Source organism: Cotesia glomerata, linkage group LG6 (genome assembly GCF_020080835.1).
Source record: "Cotesia glomerata isolate CgM1 linkage group LG6, MPM_Cglom_v2.3, whole genome shotgun sequence".
NCBI classification, from domain to species: domain Eukaryota; kingdom Metazoa; phylum Arthropoda; class Insecta; order Hymenoptera; family Braconidae; genus Cotesia; species Cotesia glomerata.
This window is the reverse complement of record NC_058163.1, coordinates 21,837,538-21,859,140: the sequence shown is the minus strand read 5'-3', so window position 1 is coordinate 21,859,140 and position 21,603 is coordinate 21,837,538. Positions and strand designations below refer to the sequence as shown.

Below are 21,603 nucleotides of genomic sequence, written 5' to 3'. Positions count from 1 at the left end.
AGCCAAAATTTTTTCCAACTTTTGAATATTCAATATTTTTTTGTTTAACCCTAGACTGGTCAACAAACGCGACCTAACGACTTTGGTCGAGTGATGAGGGATTTGCCGCAATGCTTTTAGAGCGTACAGTGTTGCCAGTTCATACACGTTTGACAGGCAGAGACTAGAGGTGATTTCGGCAACGCCGCGGACAAAAAACTACTTACGACTCTGGTCAAGCGATGAGGAAAGCCCCGCAAATTTTTTTCAGCAATTTAACGTTTTCGAAGATGTTTGAAAAAATTATTAATATATTCTAAAATGTTCAAGGAACAAATTCAAATTTTTTTGAATAATTTTAGTAAATATTGAAGATGTAATAAACAAAATATAATTGAGCGCGGCGTCACGCTCATAGGGTGACCAGTCTAGGGTTAATAATATTTTATTCGACAAAAAAAAACTGTACTCAAAATTTCTCAGCTCTGTGCAATTTGTACTCCAATAAAATAATTTAATAAATTAAAAAAAAAATTTGTAATATGTATAGATATATAAATTATATATAATTGAGTAAAGTTGACATTGAATAAAGTTTGTAAAACAATAGTTTTATTTTTTAAGAATAAAATTATTGAGTCAAGTTTTTTTTTAATGTCTTTAAAGTAAACATATTATTAAATAAAAAAAAAAATTGATTGAGATTTTAAAAAGCGCGTCGGCTCTTCTAATATACTATTGAGTCGAGATATCATTGAATACAGTTAGTACTGAGTAAAATTAGTATCGAGTAGTTAAAGAATTGATTAAAGTTTTTTTTTTTTTTCTTTTTTCAAGTTTTTTAAGTTTTTTATCATGAATGCGCCGTAAAAACAAGCAGAATGAAAATAACAAGAAATATTAATTTTTCACCTAAATATGGGCAAAAATAAGGTGGGCCCTACTTGTAAATAATTACCAAAAATTGTTGAGGTTGGTCAAGAATGTTTAGAATTATTTCAGCTAATGCTCACTAATTTTTAAACTTGAGATTTTGTTTAAAATGGACCGTGATTACGCACACTCATTTTACAATATTCCGTACAAAGACTGTCTACAATAAATTCTAAACTTTCTATGTTTTTTTTTTTATTATTATTATTAATGTATACGAAATTACAAATTATAGATTATTTTTAAAAATCAAAACTTGTAAAATTATTTTTTAATAAATTTATTGGAACTATTGTTAAAATTTTATTGACTGATATTATTTTATTGAAAGTAGAAAAATTGAACAAAACGAGTTTATTTTATAATTTTTTAATAGTTTAAGCAAATATTTTTGTTTTAAGGCTTTTTTAAACTTTGTTAATAAATCTAATTTTATTTAAATTTTGTATATTTATTTATTAATTTTAAAATTAATTATCAAATTTAAATAAATACAAATTTTATCCAAGATATTAAAAAAATATCTAGTACTGTATTTTTAATTCTCAAATATTTTTTTATTCATAATTTTTTAAATTGAAAAAATCTAAATATTTTTAGATTTATTAAAAAAGTAATTCTAAACTCTAAGTGTTTGAAAGCGTAAAATTAAATGCATATAATTGAAAAAAAAATTTTTTATACTGACCAAAGTAATCTTACAATTTTACAAATATATTTATAAAAATGTAACTACCTAAGTAGTAATTACTTATAATAATAAAGAATCATAAATGACAACTCTGGCCAATAATTTAAATCTCCAAATAAGGCATTTATAAAAAAATAATAAAATTACTGCATGGTGTTAATAATATCATCAATCTTAAGAATACTCCGTACAGTTTCCGAAGCAAGAGTGATAGCGCTGGTAGATACTAACAAGGGCTGAACGACATTCTCCTCAAGAATATTGGTAATCATTCCCTTGCGGACATTGATCCCAGCAGTAATTTCCCCATTGGCATGTCGATTGCGAAGCTCAGTGACAGTAGCAATAGGATTGAGCCCAGCGTTTTCCGCAAGGGTCGACGGAATGATTTCCAGAGCATCAGCGAAGGCTTTGACACAGTAAGCGTCAACTCCTCCAAGAGTTTGTGCGTAGGCGGACAGCTTGAGCGCGAGTTCAATCTCAGGAGCACCGCCTCCAGCAATCAGGGCCTTTTCTTTAACGAGACACCTGATGACACAGAGAGCATCGTGCAGAGACCTAGCAGCTTCTTCGAGGACAAGCTTGTTGCTTCCGCGAACCAAGACAGTGACAGTGCGCCCTGGGTTCTGAATCCCGGTGACTTTAACGAACTTTGAACTGCCAGTCTGGACTTCCTCGCAGAGTTCCGCGTTCACCAGGTTCTCGGCGGTGAAGTGGTCCAAGGAAGCGATTGGTCTGCAGCCGAGGGTCTTGCAAATGAAAGAAATGTCCTCGCGCTCAATGTCCTTGATCACCATGACCTTTATTTTGTCCAAAAAGTGGATCGCCAGGTCGCTGATCGCGTCCCGGAGAATCGACTTCTGGACCAGGAGAACATTGCACCCAGATTTCTTGATCTGCTTGACGATGTTCAGGATGTAGGTCCTCTCTTCTTTCAAAATACGGTCCATCGCAGAGTAATCGGATACAATCACGCTGTGGTCCATGTCAGTCTTCGGGGGAGAGATGCAGAACTGGATCAACCCGATCTTGGCTTTTTCAATTCGCTTGGGTCCATTCACGTTGCAGGACTTCTGGGTGAAGACCAGTCCTTCGATCAACTCGGTGTCTTCAACTGTTCCACCGAGTTTCTTGATCACGTGGATGTCTTTTAAGTCAGTGGCTTGCTCTTTTCCGGGCTCTGTGATTTTTAATACTGCAGTTACTGCCAAAGGAGCCAGGATGCTTGATTGCTGGAACACCACCTTGGAATTAAGCGAAGTAGCCGCTGCCTTGATCAAAGATTCTTTGTCTGCCAGGTCCACTGGAATCGACATGGTCCAGCTGAGGATTTCCACGGCTTTTGCGGCAGCTTTTTGGAATGCGTCGCTTATTAAGGTTGGGTGGATTCCTTTGTGGAGAAGACGGTCGACTGCTTCAAGGAGAGCTCCGGCGATTACTACTACACTCGTTGTTCCATCTCCGGCTTCGGAGTCTTGGGCCCGGGATAATTCTACCAACTAAATTATTTTTATTAGTTATAACATTTTTTTTATGGCTTAAAAAATTTAGTTTTGATTTTTTATAATTTTTTAACCATATAAATTATTATTAAAAAATATTAATGCAAATTTTTAAAAATAATTTTTTAGTCACTCAATTATTTTTTAATTTTTTTTAAAAACAAATTTATTAAAAAATTTCATTTTTAATTTTTTTAAATTTCTACTTGTTAATTTTTTTTTCCATAATTTATTTTTTTTTTTAATTTTTAAATTATTAAAAATCTGCTAAATTAATTTTCAGTTTAATAATAAATAATGTAAAAACTTACAAAATATTTTAAAGTCAAAAAATTTAGTTTCGTTTTTTTATAATTTTTTAAACATAAATTATTATTAATAAATATTTGAAAAAATATTAATGCAAATTTTTAAAAATAATTTTTTAATCACTCGATTATTTTTTAATTTTCTTTTTAAACAAATTTGTTAAAAAATTTCATTTTTAATTTTTTAAAATTTCTACTTATCAATTGTTTTTTCCATAATTTATTTATTAAAAAAATGTTTAAATTAACAAATATCTGCTAAATTTAATTTCATTTTTAATAATAAATAATATACAAATTTTTAAAATAATTTAATGTCAAAAAAACCATCAGTGAATAATAATAAAAAAATTAATAATTATAAAAAGTAATTTACCATTTTTGCTGCTGGATGAATAACATTCATTTCTTTTAAAATAGTAGCTCCGTCATTTGTAATTGTCACTTCACCATTTGCAGCTTGAATCTATTAAAATTATTATGAATAAAATAATTAATTACCAAGTGTAATTTTTTTTTGGTGCACAGCATTAATATAATTAAACAATTATAAAAAACTACAGTACAAAGTAAAAATAGTGAACCAAAGTATTGTTAGAATAAGAGAAAGAGTATGAGTGCAAACTAAAGATATTTTGTAGACTTTGTAAAACACAACTTATGTAATACAAATAAAACCTATTTATTTATCATAATTAATTACCAAAATCAAGGTTTACATTAAGGGCTAGTTTTCCAATGCGGGATAAAATTTTATCCAAGATATAATTAGTATTCAGTATATTTATTTACCTAAAATATATAGAGATATTTTAGCATTGAATAAAATTTTATCCCGGATTAAAAAACTGGCCCCAAATAAAATAAAAAAAAAATATATATATGTATATATATATTTTACCTTAAGTAAAGAATATAACATCTTTGCTTAATCTTAAATTAAAAAAATTAAGATTTTTAATTGTTAGATATATTCACCCAAGGATGGTATGAGTGCTCATACCGACAATAATGTGGTGAAAATAAATAATAAGTAAAAATTAAAATTTAAAGAATTTAATAAATAAAAAAAATTTAATGTAAAATTTAAAAATTAGTCTAACATCAATTTGGATCGGGGATAATGGCTTTGAAATATAGAACTCTTTATTTAGTAAAAACACCGATCTTCGGAAAAAATAGTAAATTATATATATATATATATATATATATATATAGAAATTGCGTTGAGGCTGACAAAAAATTTTTGATAAATTTGAAGTGTCTTAATTTTTTTAAACATGTAAAATAAAAATTATTTACCATTTTGTCCATTCCACGAGGACCCAAACTGGTACGAATAGCATCACAAAGCGCTGAAAAAAATTTATTTATTTATTTATTAATTAATTTATAAATTATTAGTTGAATAATAAAAAAAAAATGGAGTACACCAAAACCGGTATTATAACCAAATAAGGCAATGTTTCTCTCCACGACAACTCTGACACAGATTACAAAAAATAATTGAAAAATAAGTTAAATAATAAAAATAAATACCTTTGGCGGCCAGAATGTTACTAATCCGAATATCAGCGGGTTTACTTTTGTCCTGGAAAGCCTTTTTGTGGCTACCTCCGTATTTAGCATCGTTGCTCATTGTATTCTTCATGGTGTCTAGGTATATATTATTATCAACTAAGTATGATTTAAACGTTCAGACTTTGGTTCTGAAATTAATAATTTTATAGATTAGTATTTTTTTTGTTAGTTCATAAAATTTAATAGTAAAAAATTATGAGAGTAAAATGAAACTTACAAACACGAGGCTAGAATCACACAAGGGCTTGAAGTTAGTGCTTAGTAGAGGCTCGCCTTCTTTTTTTTTATTTGACGTTCCTATAGCGATGAAGGTAAGTAAGTAATGTCGGTAATAGTAAAAAAGACAACTAAAGCGCCACCTTTTTTAGTTGTTTTGGGTTACAGATGTTGTAGGTAAGAGAGGCAGCACCTGTCAAAATTTATAAATAAACAATTGTTAAGTTACACAAACAGAAACAGTAAATGCGTCAAACAAGTGCAAATAAGAAAAAAAAAGCTAATTATTATAGTAACTAATTATTAACAATGGATGAAGAAACATTAAACAGGTATTTATAACTGTTGACATATTTTTTTTTGTTTTTATTTTAATTTAATAACTTGATTGTAGTTTTATAAAAGGCAAGTGTTCGACATTTATTTTTTTACAATCAATATTTAATTTAATAATAATAATAATAATAATTATTATTATTATTATTATTATTATTAATATTAATATAATTTATTTATTCATTTTACGCCAAGCGGTAATATACATTAAAGATATAAAAGATATAATATTAAATTTATTTATATTGTTTGATTCAATATATCTAATCAATTTAATATTATATCTTTTATATTTTTAATGTATAATGCCGCTTGGCGTAAAATGAATAAATAAATAAATAATTTAATTTTTAAAAATAATTGCATTGAATATTATGTCAATTTTTATATTAAAAACACAGGAGTTATTTATATATTTTAATATAACAAAATAAAACCTTTTTAATAGCGGTTTTATTTATGATCCTGAAATTAAATGACATCTGTCAATTTTGTGGATTTTTATTAATAAATTTCTGTAAAAAAATTTTAATACAAAAATTCTACATCTTGATATTAAAAAAAATTACAAGTTCACAATTTTTAATAATATTTTTTTTTCATAATTGATTTTTTATGAAAATAAAAAAAAAATTGTCAAATGTCAGCTGATTTCAGTGTTAGTGACACTGAAGTTGATAGACATAAAAAATATTCTTAGAATTTTATGGCAACTAAATTATTATAAAAAAAATTTTATTAAAAAATTTCACATGTCAAAATTGATAAAAATTACAAATGAAACTTTAAAAGCAAATTTAGAAGCATTTTTTATGAAAATTAATTCAGCAGATATTTAATAATTTTAATAATTTTGGTGATAAATAAATTATTGCAAAATAAATTAGGAAAAAAAATTGACATGTAAAAATTTTAACAAATAAAAAATGCAATTTTTTAAAAATAATTTTTCTGAACAAATTTATTTGTTAAAAAAAAATTTTAAATGATAAAGTGGCTGCTAACTTTAATGAAAATTAATTTAGCAGACATTTGATAATTTAAAAAATTTTTTTAACAAGTAAATTATAGTAAAAAATAATTAGAAAAAAAAATTGACATGTAGAAATTAAAAAAAAATGAAAAATGCAATTTTTTATAAATAATTTTCTGGAACAAATTTATTTGTTAAAAAAAATTAAAAAATAGTCGTGACTGCTAATTTCAATATCATGCATTTTTTTGTTGTAATTGATTTATTTGTTTAGAACTTTGTTATTTGTTATAAAAATTTTTAAAATTGACAGCTGACAGCTAACTTCAGTATTATTCAGTTTTATTATTATTTACAGAAAATTAAATTATCTTTAATATACTTGACACAAATAATTAATAAATTTAAGTGATATTAAAAATAAATAAAATTATTGTCCAGATTAGCTGCAGAAGCATTAATTGAAGAAGCTAAAATAGGAGCAAAAAGAGCCGAAGTGATGGGTCCAAGTGGATGGGTAAAGCCTAGAGAAACAATCAATAAACGATTTCTGCATTCAACACTGCGTAATGCAATAATATCAAACAAACACCGACACAAAGAGAGTAAGGACCGGGACAGTTCAAAGTCACGTAAAAAAAATTAATAAAAATAACGCTAGCTTAAGAAATATTTCATCTAAATTTATTTTTTCTATAAAAAAGATAAAATAACAAATTGTTAATTTCAATAATATATATACAAAGACATATATAGTTATATATGTAATTAAATAATTTCATTTTTAACCAGTCACCAATTTAATATATCATATATATTCAAAAATATATATAAATATATGGGTAAATATATGTATATTCGTAACAATTTATTTAATTTTTGTTAACATACTTAATAAGCTCCAAAACTTTAGTATATAAAATATTGTATTTATATATATATAAATCTAAATTATTTTTTTTTTTTGCATTGATAGGTTGCTCAGTGATTGAGTATGTCTCTTGCAAGTAATTACTAAATAAATAAAAATTTTTAATAAAATTTCAAGAATAAATTTTAAAAACTAAAAACGAAATATTAAATATTAAATTTTTAACGAATATTTACATTTCTATTTTGCGAGAGACAATGATTTTAATTTCAATCAATTTGTGCATAGTTAATAATAATTATAATTAAAATAATAATAATAAAACAATATGGAACCAATTAATTAATTAAAATGAAGTATTAATTAACTGATCCGTTTTTTTGATGATTTATTTTCTTGACAGACACCATGAGATCCTTAATATCAGCTAGTGCTTTTTCTATGTGTCTTGCAAATCTTGATGAATCCTGAAAATTATATTATTAATAAATATCTAATTAAAAAAATTTTAAATAATACTGAAATTAGTAGACACTTGACAATTTTTTTAAATAAATGAACTAGGTCTAGAAAATTATTTTTAAAAAATTGCATTTATATTTTTTTAAAGCTTTTAAAGATAAATTTTTCTTGCTATAATCTATATTATTAAGAGAATAAGAAAAATTTTGTGTCCAGGATAGTCATATGATAAAATTGGTTTTTTTAGTGAAGTTTAGTGTCATTGAAAAGGTCTTGATTTGAATTTGTGCCTTTTGAACATTTCATATCATTCTTACCAATAGTCAATTTATTATGATAAGTATTTAGGCTGCATTCGAAAATGCTCTATCTCAAGATACATAATTAAGAAATGACCTTGTATCTTGTATATTGACATTTTTAAAGATATAAGCTCATCCCGACATTACACTCATCGAAACCTTTCATTTAAGTACCCACATCAATTTTTCATATATTTTATATATTTATATATATGTATAGATGAAAAATATATCAAAATGCATGTGGGTACTCAAATGAAAGCTTTTGATGAGTGTAACATCAGGATGAGCTTATATTGTTAAAAATATCAATAATTAAGAAATTACCTTGTATCTCGTGAACTATTGACATTTTTAAAGATATAAGCTCATCCCGACATTACACTCATCGAAACCTTTCATTTAAGTACCCACATCAATTTTTCATATATTTTATATATTTATATATATGTATATATGAAAAATATATAAAAATGTATGTGGGTACTCAAATCAAAGCTCTTGATGGGTGTAACATCGGGATCTACTTATATCTTTAAAAATGTCAATAATTAAGAACTGACCTTGTATCTTGTCAACTATTGACATTTTTAAAGATATAAGCTCATCCCGATGTTACACTCATCGAGACCTTTCATTTGAGTACCCACATCAATTTTTCATATATTTATATATATGTATAGATGAAAAATATATCAAAATGCATGTGGGTATTCAAATGAAAGCTTTTGATGAGTGTAACATCAGGATGAGCTTATATTGTTAAAAATATCAATAATTAAGAAATTACCTTGTATCTCGTGAACTATTGACATTTTTAAAGATATAAGCTCATCCCGGTGTTACAATCATCGAGACCTTTCATTTGAGTACCCACATCAATTTTTCATATATTTATATATATATTACATATATGTATATATGAAAAATATATAAAAATGCATGTGGGTACTCAAACGAAAGCTTTTGATGAGTGTAACATCGGGATGAGCTTATATCTTTAAAAACGTCAATAGTTAAGAAAGTACAGTGCAATTTAACAAAATTCATTATTTAATAAAGCAAAATTTTATTTATTCATAGTCCACAAGTCACGGCAGTCATTTAGTGACTGCAAGGTTGCTAGTTTATTTATTAAAAAAATTTTTAAAATTATCATATCTCAATGTCAGTATCATAATTAAAAAAAAACTTACTGTAGCTAGTGAACTAGTTTTGCTGGAAATATGAAAGAATATAAGATCTTCACCAGCAATAATATAAGAAACACCATAACCATCATCAGCAACTGGACCAAACCCGCCTCCTGCAGAGATACACTTCGGGAATTTCTTCAAGTCCAGCTTAGGAGTCTGTCCGTGGGGAGTCTGAGAGGTGGATAGCTTCCAGGGTTCACTAAGGACTTCTTTCAAGAAGGGCGAGTCGACTTCCAGGTACTTGGAGACGACATACAGACAGAACAAATGTCTGTCGATTCCTTTGCCACACATCGCTTCCTGGTAGCCACTTTGGTGCTGCAGCGCAGCTGCCTTCAGCAATTCGTGTCTCTCAGCGATGCTCGCGGATTCGTTCTCCATTGACTTGACCCAATTAGCGGACTCGATGGTGCAGGGCCGGACTGTTTCTGTTCTTCCTTCTCTAAACAACCGCGTCATTGAGGCTTCGTAAGTCAAACTAAATTTACCAGCGTCCCGGTAGTATGCTAATTGTAGTGCCATTTGAATGTACGCATCCGGAGACATTGAACATGTTTTCATAAATCCTTTTCCGTAGTTATCATGGACGTAAATACGCAAATCTACGTCGTTTAATAATTTATGCGCATCCTAAAATAAAAAAATGGTAATTTTATACTGGCTATTTTTAACTTGCTGCATTAGATTAGCAATTGTAATTTATTTAAATTTTTTTTTTTTTAAATCACTTGTTTGATTTTTTAAATAGAAAATTGCATTAAAAAAAAAATAAAATTTTTTTTTTTTCAATTGAAAAATTCATTTAAAAAAAATTAATTTTTTAAATAAAAAAATTAATAATTAAATTTAATATTAAATTAAAATTTTTAATTAAAAAATTTAATATTAATTTTTTTATTTAAAAAACTAATTTTTTTTAATTGAAAAAAAAAAATTTTTATTTTTTTTTTAATGCAATTTTCTATTTAAAAAATCAAACAAGTGATTTAAAAATAAATTAAAATTTTCAAATAAAGAAATTAAATTTTTTAAGTAAAAATTTCGATCTTTTATTTAAAAAATTAATTGTTTCAAATAAAAAATTTAATTTTTCAAATAAATCAAATTTTTTTTAATAATAAATATATTTTTGTATTAAAATATTAATTTTTTAAAATAAAAATTGCAATTTTCAAAGATATAAATAAATCAAATTTTTTAAATTAATTTAATTCAATAATAAATTAGATTTTTTAATTAAAAAAAATTTTGTAATAAAATGTTAATTTAAAAAAAAAATTAAAATTTTCAAATAAAGAAACAAATTTTTTAAATAATAAATATATTTTTGTATTAAAATATTAATTTTTTAAAATAAAAATTGCAATTTTTAAAGATATAAATAAGTAAAATTTATTTAATTAAATAATTAGATTATTAAAATAAAAAATTTAATTTTGTAATAAATACCTCTGCAGCACGATTTATTTCATCAATACACTCTGAAGTAAGATCCCAGTGCAATCGAGTAGGAGTCAATGAAAATTCTGGTGTACCCGCGCAATGTCCGTCTTTGTATCTGTTTAAAAATAATTGCAATAAATAGATGAATAAGAATGCATTTGTTGAATTAGAGCAATAAGATGAATGTTAAGGCTTAAATGTTAGGTCAGATGAAATCAAAGCGACACAAACAAAACAATTAAAAATAATTAACGAACAATGCGATGCAGCAAGAAGTGAGTTGAACATGTTGCTTATTTTAGATTTAAAGAATAGTCAAGAGAAAATTACCCATCTTCAAATACGTCACTGCCAATAACGTATTCCCACATAGCACCCATCACAGGAGCATCGGCCCTGACAAGCATAAACGATTAAGTTAAGCAGCTTTATAAGATTTGCTGATTTTCCATCGCTTAGTTTTACAATAAGTACAATAATTATATTATAATTTAAAGTAATAATAATAATTATTAAAGTAGAAACAGCAGCAGAAGAATTTGGAGTCACGGCTGAAGCAGAGATCAGAAAAAAAAAATATCCGGCGGTTCTTACATGCTCTCATCAGCTTCTTCAGCTACTATGTGCTCCCATAAATGAGACATCACTGCAGCGTCAGCCCTGCTCATTTTAGTTCAATTGGTAATGAAGATTCAGGATTTTTTTACAATCCCGATTACATATTTGTATATTTTATTATAAATAATATTTTTTAACTAAATGGGAAATTAAAAACAAACATTTATTTTATTTTAATTATGACTTACCAAGAGTGCTCGGCATTGAATCCAATGCGACCATTAGTACCGATGCAGAGAGTAAATGATTTATCAAACCACCTGTCGTATCCTTTACCGTGTAATAAAATTCTTCCATACTGGTCTAATTTTTCTGGCCGTTTCTAAATATAAATAAAAAAATTATGATACACGAAAAGAACAAGATGACACTGGATATCATCCCAGATTATACTCAGTGATATCTCTGATGAAAAAAAATTTCAGATTGAAGCTAAAAAAATCCAGATTATACTGCGTGATATCTGGATTATACTCATTGTAATCTGGATTATACTAGCTACTATCTAAAATTTTTTTTCACTCAGTATAATCTGGGATGATATCCAGTGTCATCTTATTCTTTCCGTGTACTGAAGTCAGAAAAATTTGTAATATTTTTAATTAATTAAGTCAGAATTTTAAAAAATTGCATTTATAATTTTTTATAGTGGCTGAGCGATTCATCCCCGTGAATTTTTACCCGGGTCATTTTACCCTGAAAAACCAACCTTGGTTATTTTACCCCCGGGTCATTTCACCCTTATAACCTCAACCTTTAACAATTCCATCCTAAGGCTACTTCATCCATCGAAATTCATCATCGAGACATTTAAGGGAGTATTCTACTGTAGAATTTTGAAAAAATCGAAAATTTTTTTTTTTCATATTTTCAAAGTTTAGATACTCAAAAATATGTCATTAAAAGGATTTTTAAAAATTCCTATTATTTCATGAGTTATAGCCGTTTTAGTGACGTGGCATCGGTTCCGGTCCGACCGCTACAAGTTAACAAAGATAACCCGGTAGTAGAAAAAAAGGAGTGTGTTGGGCATGTTCAAAAACGCATGGGTTCACGGTTACGTAAAGCAAAAAAAGATAATAAAGGTATTGGTGGCAAAGGCGGTGGTAAACTCACTGATAAGCTTATCAATGAATTGTCTTTATATTATGGTTTGGCAATTCGTCGAAATCCAGATTCTGTTGAAGACATAAAGAGAGATGTGTGGGCAACCTACTTTCATAAAATTTCAATTAACGAAAATCCTCAGCACATTAATTGTTCATTTAGTTGGTGCAAGTATCAGAAGGCAATAGAAGACGGCACTATTGACGAATTTGACCACAAAAATCCTCCTCTAAATGACAAAGTTTTAGAAGTAATAAAACCAATTTATGAAAGTTTATCAGCTCATTCTTTATTGGAACGATGTTTGGATTCTGAAACCCAAAATAATAACGAATCTTTGAATTCGTTAATTTGGACTTTTGCTCCGAAGCACATTCACGCTGGACCGAAGACAATTGAAATTGCCACTTTCTTCGCAGTTAGTATTTTTAATGAAGGGTTTATACCTATATTAAAAATCTTAGATGTTATGGGAATCACGATTGGCCCAGAAGCTAATGCTTTTGCAGCGAGATGGGACGAAGCGCGTATCGAGCGCTCGGAGCTCCGGACTTCAGAGGCGTCAAAGGAGGGTAGAACTGCACGTCTTCACAAGAGAACATCGGAGAATGAGCATTTTGAAGTAGAGGAAGGATTCTTATATGGATCAGGAATCGCCGATTAAAAATATGTAAGTATTCTGTACCATTTTACAAGTAAAATTGTCGAAAACTTGTCTCAAAACTTTCAACGCGTTTTTCTCGGAACTACACTGATAAAAAATTTAACTTGATTCAAGAAAAAAGATCTTGAGCCAAGAGTACCATTTTGAAGAAAATCATTTTCTTGAGTCAAGAGAAAAAATTCTTAAATCAAGAAATTATTCTCAATTCAAGAATTTTCCCTCTTGACTCAAGAAAATTATTTTCTTCAAAATGGTATTCTTGATTCAAGATTTTTTCTTTTGAATCAAGTTTAATTTTTCATCAGTGTACGTTTTTCGAGCTGCCGGTGAGGATATCTCGAGTTCTAATGAACTGATTTACTTCAAATTTGAAGAGGATGTTCTCTATACGTCGCTTCATCTCGTGAACCCTGTCCAAAACTATAACTTCTCATTTAGTATTTTTAAAAAATTCGGAATTGTTAAAAAAATATGAAAAAAAAAATTTTTTTTTTCAAACTGCCGCCATTTTCAAAAAAAAATTTTTTTTTAACTTATCCAAGAGTTATACGATAGCGGCATCTATAATAATTAAGAATCCGTCTGTTTTTTATGTTTCAGATCACCAGGAGGGTTGGAATAATGCACGCCAGGATAGCCTCTTTTTTTTTGACCCCCCACTTTGACTGCTCATAACTTTGTCAATTTTAATTTTTTTTTTTTAATAATTTTTTTATGTAATAATAAAACATCAATAAACAAATGATAAAAAAATTTATCATAAAAATATTTTTTGTTTCCTTCGTACAGCGCTTCTAAAACCGGGCGAAATTCATGCCTCTACAGTAGAATACTCCTTTAAACCTCTGAAATTTACCTTTTGGTCTTTTTACGGCATCCGATTAGTATTATTAATTATTATTAATGAAAATTTATGTTAATTTTTAAAAAGAAGTATGAATATCATGAGATTCAAAATTGATACTATTAAAACATAGACAGTCTAATGAAAAATACTGTATAATTAAAATTTATTTAATTATTTATAACTTATGTGTTAGCCTTTTTTTAGATAAATACTAGGATGTGCTAAAATGTAACCTTTCAAAATTGGAATTTTGAGTTCCGCTTTTAACAGCAGCTGTGTTTGGCCATTTATTTGATTTTCATAGAATTTTTAACAGGAGATTCAATTGGGCACTTCCGGCTAAATTTTTAATTTTCAACGGAAATGCCCAAACTAAGCTCCTGTTAAAAAATTCTATGAAAATCAAATATATCGTCTCACCCCAAAATATCTCAGAAAATGCCCAAACACAGCCTTTGTTAAAAGCGGAACTCAAAAGCTTATGCTTTGGTCTTATGTCGAATAAATACATACAAAAACCATGATTATACCTTGTTGAAAAATTTTTAATTCGGTTAATATACTTTGAGAAATTTTTTAATGATAATTTTTTGTTCTGTGAGAATTTTTTAAGTCAAGAAATTTTTGAGTGAGAATTTTTTGCATGAGAAATTTTTTATGAGAAAATTTTGTAAGAGGCTAAATGACGAAGAATTAATTTTTAGACAGAATCACTGAAAAGTTAATTTTTAAGAATGAATTTCCAAGGGTGAAATGTCCGGGAACGAATTTTCAGGGGGTGAATCGACATGTAACCTTTTTTACAAGTAAAATTTTTTTTTAATTAAATTTTTCTTATAATAATTTAATTGTTATAAAAATAAAAAATAAATTATATTTATAAAAAATAAATAATAAATAATTAAAATAACTTACAGGATCAAATTCATAAGGGAAATCATCAAGCGCCACAACAAACGCAGATTTTTCAATTAAATCCAGGGACAATTTGTTAGTACCCTTAGAAAAATATTCCTCTCTAGCTTTAGCCCAAGTAGTACGATTGGCAGCAGTAAGAGCGGCTAATTTTTCCTCTCCATTAACTGGCGCAGAGTCGTGACTCATGATGTAGTTAATCTGCTGCTCAATTTCGCAAGCAGTCAGAATCCTGTTTTTGTAGTAAATAAGCAGCTTGTAATAGCGACCTTTGTGGTAAACCACGACGTGCTTAGCGTCATTGTAGTGGACGATCTTGTCAGTCTCGATCCCGGGGATCCTCGTGGTATTAAAGAGTCTTTCGTACTGCCAAGAGCACAGAGGCACTAGACCCTGTAACTTAATCGGCTCCAATTCTTGTCGTTCGATACTACGTCTGTACTGTAAACACAAGTGTATAATACTAGCAGCACGTGCAGCCTGTACGTCTATTGGATGCATAAGTATCGCATCAATACCATAAAAATTAGAATTGACCATAATTGGTGATCTACCGCGCAAATAAACGTATTCCTCCCACCAATCCGACACGTAGTTACTCGACCACCACGACTTTAGTATTAGGTAACGCTGCAATTTTACAGCGATTCCTTCTTCAAATTCTTTTGCTAGTTTTTCCATCCGGGCGTAGTTTTCGTCGTCTAGTAATGGCCTCACGCTTCTTAAATACTGTAAAATATAATTTATATCAGTAAAAATTAATTATAAATCCAATTAATTATTAAGTATTAATAATATACACTGAGAAAAAAATGTATTTTTATTAAAAATTGCCATTATAGTGACAAAAAATTAATTTTTAAATTTTTATTTAAAAAAAATTTTTTTTAATTAGAAAACTTTGATATTTAATAAAAAAAATTATCTTAAGTTTTTAATAAATTCATTTCTTACTAGTAACCTTGCAGTCACTGTGACTGCTGTGAACTATACATAAATAAAATTTTGCTTTATTAAATAATGATTTATGTTAAATTGCACTGTACTTTCTTAACTATTGACGTGTTTAAAGATATAAGCTCATCCCGATGTTACACTCATCAAGAGCTTTCATTTGAGTACCCACATGCATTTTGATATATTTTTCATATATATATATATATATATATATATATATATATATATATATATATATATATATATCAAAAATTGATGTGGGTACTTAAATGAAAGGTCTTGATGAGTGTAATGTCGGGATGAGCTCATATCTTTAAAAATGTTAGTAGTTCTCAAGATACAAGATTATTTCTTAATTATTGATATTTTTAAAGATGTAAGCTCATCCCAATGTTACACTCATCAAGAACTTTCATTTGAGTACCCACATGCGTTTTGATATATTTTTCTCATATACATATATAATATATATAAATATATAAAAAATTAATGTGGGTACTCAAATAAAAGGTCTCGATGATTGTAACACCGGGATGAGCTTATATCTTTAAAAATGTCAATGGTTCTCAAGAGACAAAGTAATTTCTTAATTATGTATCTAGACATAGAGAATTTTCGAATGCAGCCTAAATACTTATCATAATAAATTTCATAATAAATTAATTTAATAAATAAATATAATAAATTAACTGTTGATGAGAATGATATAAAATCTTTAATACGCACAATTTCAAGTCAAGACCTTTGCAATGACACTAAATTTCACTAAAAAAAACCGATTTTATCATATGACTATCCTGGACACAAGATTTTTCTTATTCTCTTAATAATATAGATTAAAAAATTCCTAATTTTTTATCTCAGTATATACTGCAATAATTTATCTAAAATACTTAAACAAAAAAATGATAAATAAAAAAAATTCTTAACCCTTTTTGTAGTTTTTTCAACCGAGGGCAACGGCAGCCGCGGTAAGGACCCTTGGAAACTATAAAGCATCGGTTTGTTCCACCCCGAGAACAATTTAACCAAAATCACCCACAATTTGGTACTTAGAGATACTTTTCCACCTCGACCGCGGGCTTCGTACATCCATCCTTTGTACATCAGAAGTAACTTCAAGCAGTAACGGAGTGTGTAAATAACTACCAGCCACAGTATTAAGCCTACTATTATTGATGCTACCAGGTGGGCTGATATAGAGGACCTAATAAGTAAAATTATGAATTATTTTTTTTTTAAATAAATAAATTGATAAAATAAAAACAATTACCCAGACACATAAGGAACAACTTTTCCAACTAAATCATAAGGAACCTTGAATCCAGTAAAATGGATAGCTGCAACTATTCCTATTGTCAGCCACAAGCTTTCCAATGACGCTGGGTAAACTCCAGTCTTTAAATTGTTCTGAGAAAAAAAATGGTAATTGTAATAGGTATATAATTAATGTAGATACACGTGATAAAAAGCGATGACTAATTCACTGACATTGATAGACGTCAATAAATTTTAATATACATAAAAACATTGTTATCAATGTTTACTCAAAAGCGGGCGTTTAAAAAGCAATAGAAGATAAGATTAATAAATAAATAATTCTTACAGTGAATCTAAAAAATCTTTTCTTCCATGACCGTAATCCAGATTCCCAGACTAGGTGCAGAACTTCTCGGTCGAAATTAACGTCCCATCCTTCGTGGGTTATTGAGAAGCTGAAGGCTACCGCTGAATGAGCTTCCGCCATGCTTGCCTTTTATTCTGCAAAGTGAAAGCAGTTTAGAATTTTACAGATTAAAAATAAAATACAAAAGCGCATTTGGAATGTGCTGCCAGCCGATATTACGAAAGCTGAAAATTTTGAATTATTTCGTAGTTTATGCTATAATTATTATTATTAACAGGCTGAAAGCTTGGGTGCATAATAATAAATCGGCCAGTAAGAACTCGGTGGTGATGCTGTAAAATTTTCGACTGTTATATAGACTCTTAAACATTGTGCCTGATGTCATATTATAATTTTGAACTATTTTTCTAATTATTTCCTTCTTTTCTTGTTATTTTATAACTTCATGTGCATTCTGATGATAAGAGACCAAATAATAAACATTTTCTCATTTCAAATTATTTTATATGAAAATGAAGTTAGCTGACATTTCAAAATTTTTATAAATTTTTTATTGAAAAAATTTCAATTAAACAACTAAAAAAAAAAGTTTCACATGTAAAAAACTTGAAAAACTATAAGTGCAATTTTTTAGAAATATCTTTTTAGTTGTGATTCAATTAAAAAAAAAAAATCAAAAATTTTTAGACGTCTGTTAACTTCAGTGTCATTATTTTATATATAAATGTTATATCTTAATATTTAATTTTCTCACACACTCTGTAACACTTTATGTATCTTTTGGCTGTTAGCGGACGTTGTCTTACAGTCAGTTAATAAATTACATTACATTACATTGTTTACAAAATTATTGATTTGCTATATTTAACGTTGACTGCTATTATTGAATGTTGTGGCGCTTTGAATGACACTAACATTAATATTAATATTATTTAACAGAATTATTACGATATTATTCCGTTAATTACTACATTTACTTTTTATTTAATGTATTACAAATTCTGTGCTCTATACACTGATTATAATGTATTTTTTGATGATGGTTCTAAGGGAGCCTACACAGAAAGAAAAATTTCTTCACTGGAGAACAAAATTCTTGGCTCAAGAAAATTTTCGAGTGCCTGAAGGAAGACCGAAGTTGTGTTGGCCGAAGTAAACATTTTTCTTGAAATTCTATTCTTGGTGGAAGTAATTTTTTCTCAATTCAAATTATCATAAATACTTGATATAATAAATTTTTATATTTGATCAAGATTTTTAGATACTTTAGAGAAGCACTGCCACCTACTTCAGCTGAGTAAAAAATTTTCTCACCTTGAGAAAATTTTTCTCTTGAATATTTGATACCCATTTTATATTATTTCAGCGTGCAATTAAACATATTAAATGAAAAAAAAAATGATTCATTATTTGATCTTTCCATTTGATATGTTAATCAATAAAAATTTACTTCTATCGAGATATTTAATTTTTTGGAGCAAGAGAGAAATTTTCTCAAGATAAGAAAATTTAATTCTATCAAGAACTAAATTTTTTGGAGCAAGAGGCTGAATTTTCTCAAAACAACAAGATTTTCTTGACTTAAATGAATTTTCCTGGATCAAGATACGTATTTCTTAAAGCAAGAGAATTAATTTTGTAGGAATAAGTAAAATTTTTTGTGTCAAAAAAAAATTTTTTTTCGCTCAAGGAAATAATTAGGAAGAAAATATTTTCTTGGCTCAAGTGAACTTTTTTTCTGTGTAGGCTCCAAAATCAAATAAAAATTATTATCTATCTATCTACAAGAGTGTTAATTAAAATTAAAGAAGAAATCAATATAAAAGAAAAAAAATTGACAACTAAGGACCTAGAGTTCATTTAACTTAAACTTGAATAAAAAAATTTTATTAGTAATAAATTTATTTCTTCTCAAGATTTTTGACCTTTGATCATGACTAGCATCTGTCTAGACTTCACCTGGATAATTAAAATACCCAGAAAAAAAATTTACTGATAACTAAGTTATCAATTTATTGAACCCAAAATAATTCTAGACATAAAAAAAAAACAATTGCGCAATTTATAGATAAAAATATTTCAATTCATATTGATATCTAATATCTGTGTTTTGTCTGTTAAAAAATTGCAAGAAGAAATATACATATATAATTTAGATATTATTGCAGTTATCGTGATTATAATTGCAGAGGAGAATTAAAATGATGACATGTATTGTATACACATATATTTGCGTATACATATAGGAGTAAGTGTTGAGGATGTGGCGTTGTGGACTTTGGACTTTAAGAGCGGTTGATGGGCCAATGATGCCGGGAGTGTGGGTCATATTGTTAGTGCTTCGGCCTTCGTTCAATCCTATGTCTACTGCAGCTTGCACCTATTAATTGTACTTTAATTATTTGAATATTTATATGCAAATAAATGTATTATTTTAAATAAATATTAATAATAATTAATTTAAATTGTTAATCTGATGTAACCTTTTATTTACTTTTTTTTATTGCGCTACCAACAAAGGTATTTACTTGACCTATGATACGGTAGCGCATGACATTGTCATTGATAACAAAAGGTAAATAGACATTTATAAGTTTTTGTTTACAATTTTTAATTAATAAATTAAATGTCTGTTGATCCTTTGTTTAATTTATTATCAACTAGTCATTATATTGATTGTTTTCCGTCAATTTGAATTGATACAAGGTCACCAGATAAATTTAATCATACTATTTTACTCTAGATTGAAATGACACTACTATTATTATTATTAGCTTTTTTTTAATGTAATTTTTTATAGCTAAATTTTATGGTTCTAATTTCAATTAGAGAGCAAAAAATAATTAACAAAAAATTATACTGAGCGAGAGTTGATTAAAAAAAATTATGTCATTTAAAAAAATGTTGAGATTATTATTGATAAAAAAAGTAAACATTTTATTTAAGAATAAATAAACGTAAAAAATTGTCATAAAAATTATAAACACGTGGTTACTTGTTGTTTAAAAAAAAAATTACATTCATTAAAATTAATTATTGGAAAAAGTCTTACGTATGTCAATTTACAATTCAAATTAAAAAAAAATCAACTTAAAAACATGAAAATTAAATTAGCTGACATTTGAAAATTTCTATAATTTTATTGAAAAATAATTTTTAAAAAAATTAAAACAAAAATTTTCACATGTAGAAAATTTTAAAAATTATACGTGGAATTTTTAAAAAATAGTTTTTTAGTTCTAATTTTTAATTAATAAAAAAAATAAAAAATAGTTAAAAACTTAAAAACTAAATGATACTAAAGTTAGCCGACGTTTTTAATTTTGTGATTTTTTAATAATTAAATCAGAACAAAAAAATATTTTTTAAAAATTGCACTTACAGTTTTTAAAATTTTTTACAAATGAAATTTTTTTTTCTTTTTTTTGTAGTCATTTTTTCAATGAAAAAAATTTTTTTTTATTTTTGAATGTCGGCTAACTTAATTTTTATAAAAACTAATAATAATAATAATAAAAATAAATACAAAAAAAAGGTGACTTTTACTTATTTTCCTTTCGCTAAAACACTTTCTTTATTTTTTACTGGATTCTTTCTTTTTACCCAATTAAGCTGGTGAACAAATAAGCCGTATGTGTTATTTATATAAATACATACACAATTGCGTAATGAATGTTTTGCGTTAAAAAAATGTAAGGGTCAGTTTATTAATAGTGTAGTGTTAATATATTATAAATATGAATGTATAGTTAATAATAAAAATAAATATTAACAAACTTACAAGCGTACAAGATCAGCCAGCTGGTATGATACTGTTAACGTTGTTATTATTATTCTTTGTAGAATTCAGTACTCAGACGGAGTACGTTTAAATATCCAGATGCAGAGTCATTTAATTGTGCAATTTTTTACCTGTTGATTTTTTATTTGTTGGAAAATTAAATCAACTTTTAGCGTTTAGTACGCCAAGTGCGCACTCACTTTTAGAAAAACGTTTTAATTGTGATCTAGGATCGATTATCGAGCGCGACTTGTTTGTTTGGAGACTGATCACTGATCAAAGCACAAAGCGTTG

The 21,603-nt window shown here is 27.3% G+C and overlaps 4 protein-coding genes across 7 annotated transcripts; 2 read left to right on the top strand and 2 right to left on the bottom strand.

Moving 5' to 3' along the window:
- Nucleotides 1-1,728: 1,728 nt before the first annotated feature.
- Nucleotides 1,729-5,344, bottom strand: LOC123267366 (T-complex protein 1 subunit delta). Of its 2 annotated transcripts, XM_044731946.1 has the most exons (6): nucleotides 5,212-5,344; nucleotides 4,953-5,122; nucleotides 4,716-4,768; nucleotides 3,790-3,879; nucleotides 2,016-3,102; nucleotides 1,729-1,779 (listed from the first exon to the last, which is right to left on the bottom strand). In XM_044731946.1, the coding sequence occupies exons 2-6, from the start codon at nucleotides 5,062-5,064 to the stop codon at nucleotides 1,772-1,774; spliced, it is 1,350 nt and encodes a 449-aa protein (XP_044587881.1). In that variant the 5' UTR covers nucleotides 5,065-5,122; nucleotides 5,212-5,344; the 3' UTR covers nucleotides 1,729-1,771. The 2 variants fall into 2 exon arrangements, with proteins under 2 accessions (XP_044587881.1, XP_044587880.1); XM_044731945.1 differs by having other exon boundaries at nucleotides 1,729-3,102.
- A 44-nt stretch (nucleotides 5,345-5,388) lies between these two features.
- On the top strand, nucleotides 5,389-7,241 carry LOC123267367 (protein POLR1D-like). The gene is made up of 2 exons (XM_044731947.1): nucleotides 5,389-5,542; nucleotides 6,961-7,241. The coding sequence occupies exons 1-2, from the start codon at nucleotides 5,520-5,522 to the stop codon at nucleotides 7,163-7,165; spliced, it is 228 nt and encodes a 75-aa protein (XP_044587882.1). The 5' UTR covers nucleotides 5,389-5,519; the 3' UTR covers nucleotides 7,166-7,241.
- Nucleotides 7,242-7,374: 133 nt separating this feature from the next.
- LOC123267359 (carnitine O-palmitoyltransferase 1, liver isoform) lies at nucleotides 7,375-21,592 on the bottom strand. Of its 3 annotated transcripts, XM_044731936.1 has the most exons (11): nucleotides 21,310-21,592; nucleotides 17,508-17,662; nucleotides 17,175-17,311; nucleotides 16,832-17,108; nucleotides 14,945-15,673; nucleotides 11,600-11,733; nucleotides 11,388-11,453; nucleotides 11,124-11,189; nucleotides 10,800-10,908; nucleotides 9,351-9,980; nucleotides 7,375-7,857 (listed from the first exon to the last, which is right to left on the bottom strand). In XM_044731936.1, exons 2-11 carry the CDS (start codon nucleotides 17,646-17,648, stop codon nucleotides 7,750-7,752), a joined length of 2,397 nt encoding a protein of 798 aa, XP_044587871.1. In that variant the 5' UTR covers nucleotides 17,649-17,662; nucleotides 21,310-21,592; the 3' UTR covers nucleotides 7,375-7,749. The 3 variants fall into 3 exon arrangements, with proteins under 3 accessions (XP_044587871.1, XP_044587870.1, XP_044587869.1); XM_044731935.1 differs by lacking the exon at nucleotides 11,124-11,189 and having other exon boundaries at nucleotides 7,376-7,857; nucleotides 21,310-21,591; XM_044731934.1 differs by lacking the exon at nucleotides 11,388-11,453 and having other exon boundaries at nucleotides 7,377-7,857; nucleotides 21,310-21,590.
- LOC123267363 lies at nucleotides 12,222-13,978 on the top strand. Its single transcript, XM_044731942.1, has 2 exons — nucleotides 12,222-13,188; nucleotides 13,783-13,978. Exon 1 carries the CDS (start codon nucleotides 12,343-12,345, stop codon nucleotides 13,180-13,182), a length of 840 nt encoding a protein of 279 aa, XP_044587877.1. The 5' UTR covers nucleotides 12,222-12,342; the 3' UTR covers nucleotides 13,183-13,188; nucleotides 13,783-13,978.
- Nucleotides 21,593-21,603: the final 11 nt, after the last annotated feature.

Coding starts and splice junctions, on each gene's coding strand:
- LOC123267366 (XM_044731945.1), bottom strand. CDS start 5,064: ATGAAGAATACAATGAGCAACGATGCTAAATACGGAGGTAGCCACAAA. Junction 3,880..4,715: donor CTCGTGGAATGGACAAAATG/GTAAATAATTTT, acceptor TAATTTTAATAG/ATTCAAGCTGCAAATGGTGA. Junction 3,103..3,789: donor TTCATCCAGCAGCAAAAATG/GTAAATTACTTT, acceptor AAAATAATTTAG/TTGGTAGAATTATCCCGGGC.
- LOC123267367 (XM_044731947.1), top strand. CDS start 5,520: ATGGATGAAGAAACATTAAACAG. Junction 5,543..6,960: donor GATGAAGAAACATTAAACAG/GTATTTATAACT, acceptor ATTATTGTCCAG/ATTAGCTGCAGAAGCATTAA.
- LOC123267363 (XM_044731942.1), top strand. CDS start 12,343: ATGAGTTATAGCCGTTTTAGTGACGTGGCATCGGTTCCGGTCCGACCG.
- LOC123267359 (XM_044731936.1), bottom strand. CDS start 17,648: ATGGCGGAAGCTCATTCAGCGGTAGCCTTCAGCTTCTCAATAACCCAC. Junction 11,734..14,944: donor TCCCTTATGAATTTGATCCT/GTAAGTTATTTT, acceptor ATTTATATTTAG/AAACGGCCAGAAAAATTAGA. Junction 9,981..10,799: donor AAATAAATCGTGCTGCAGAG/GTATTTATTACA, acceptor TTTTTATTTTAG/GATGCGCATAAATTATTAAA.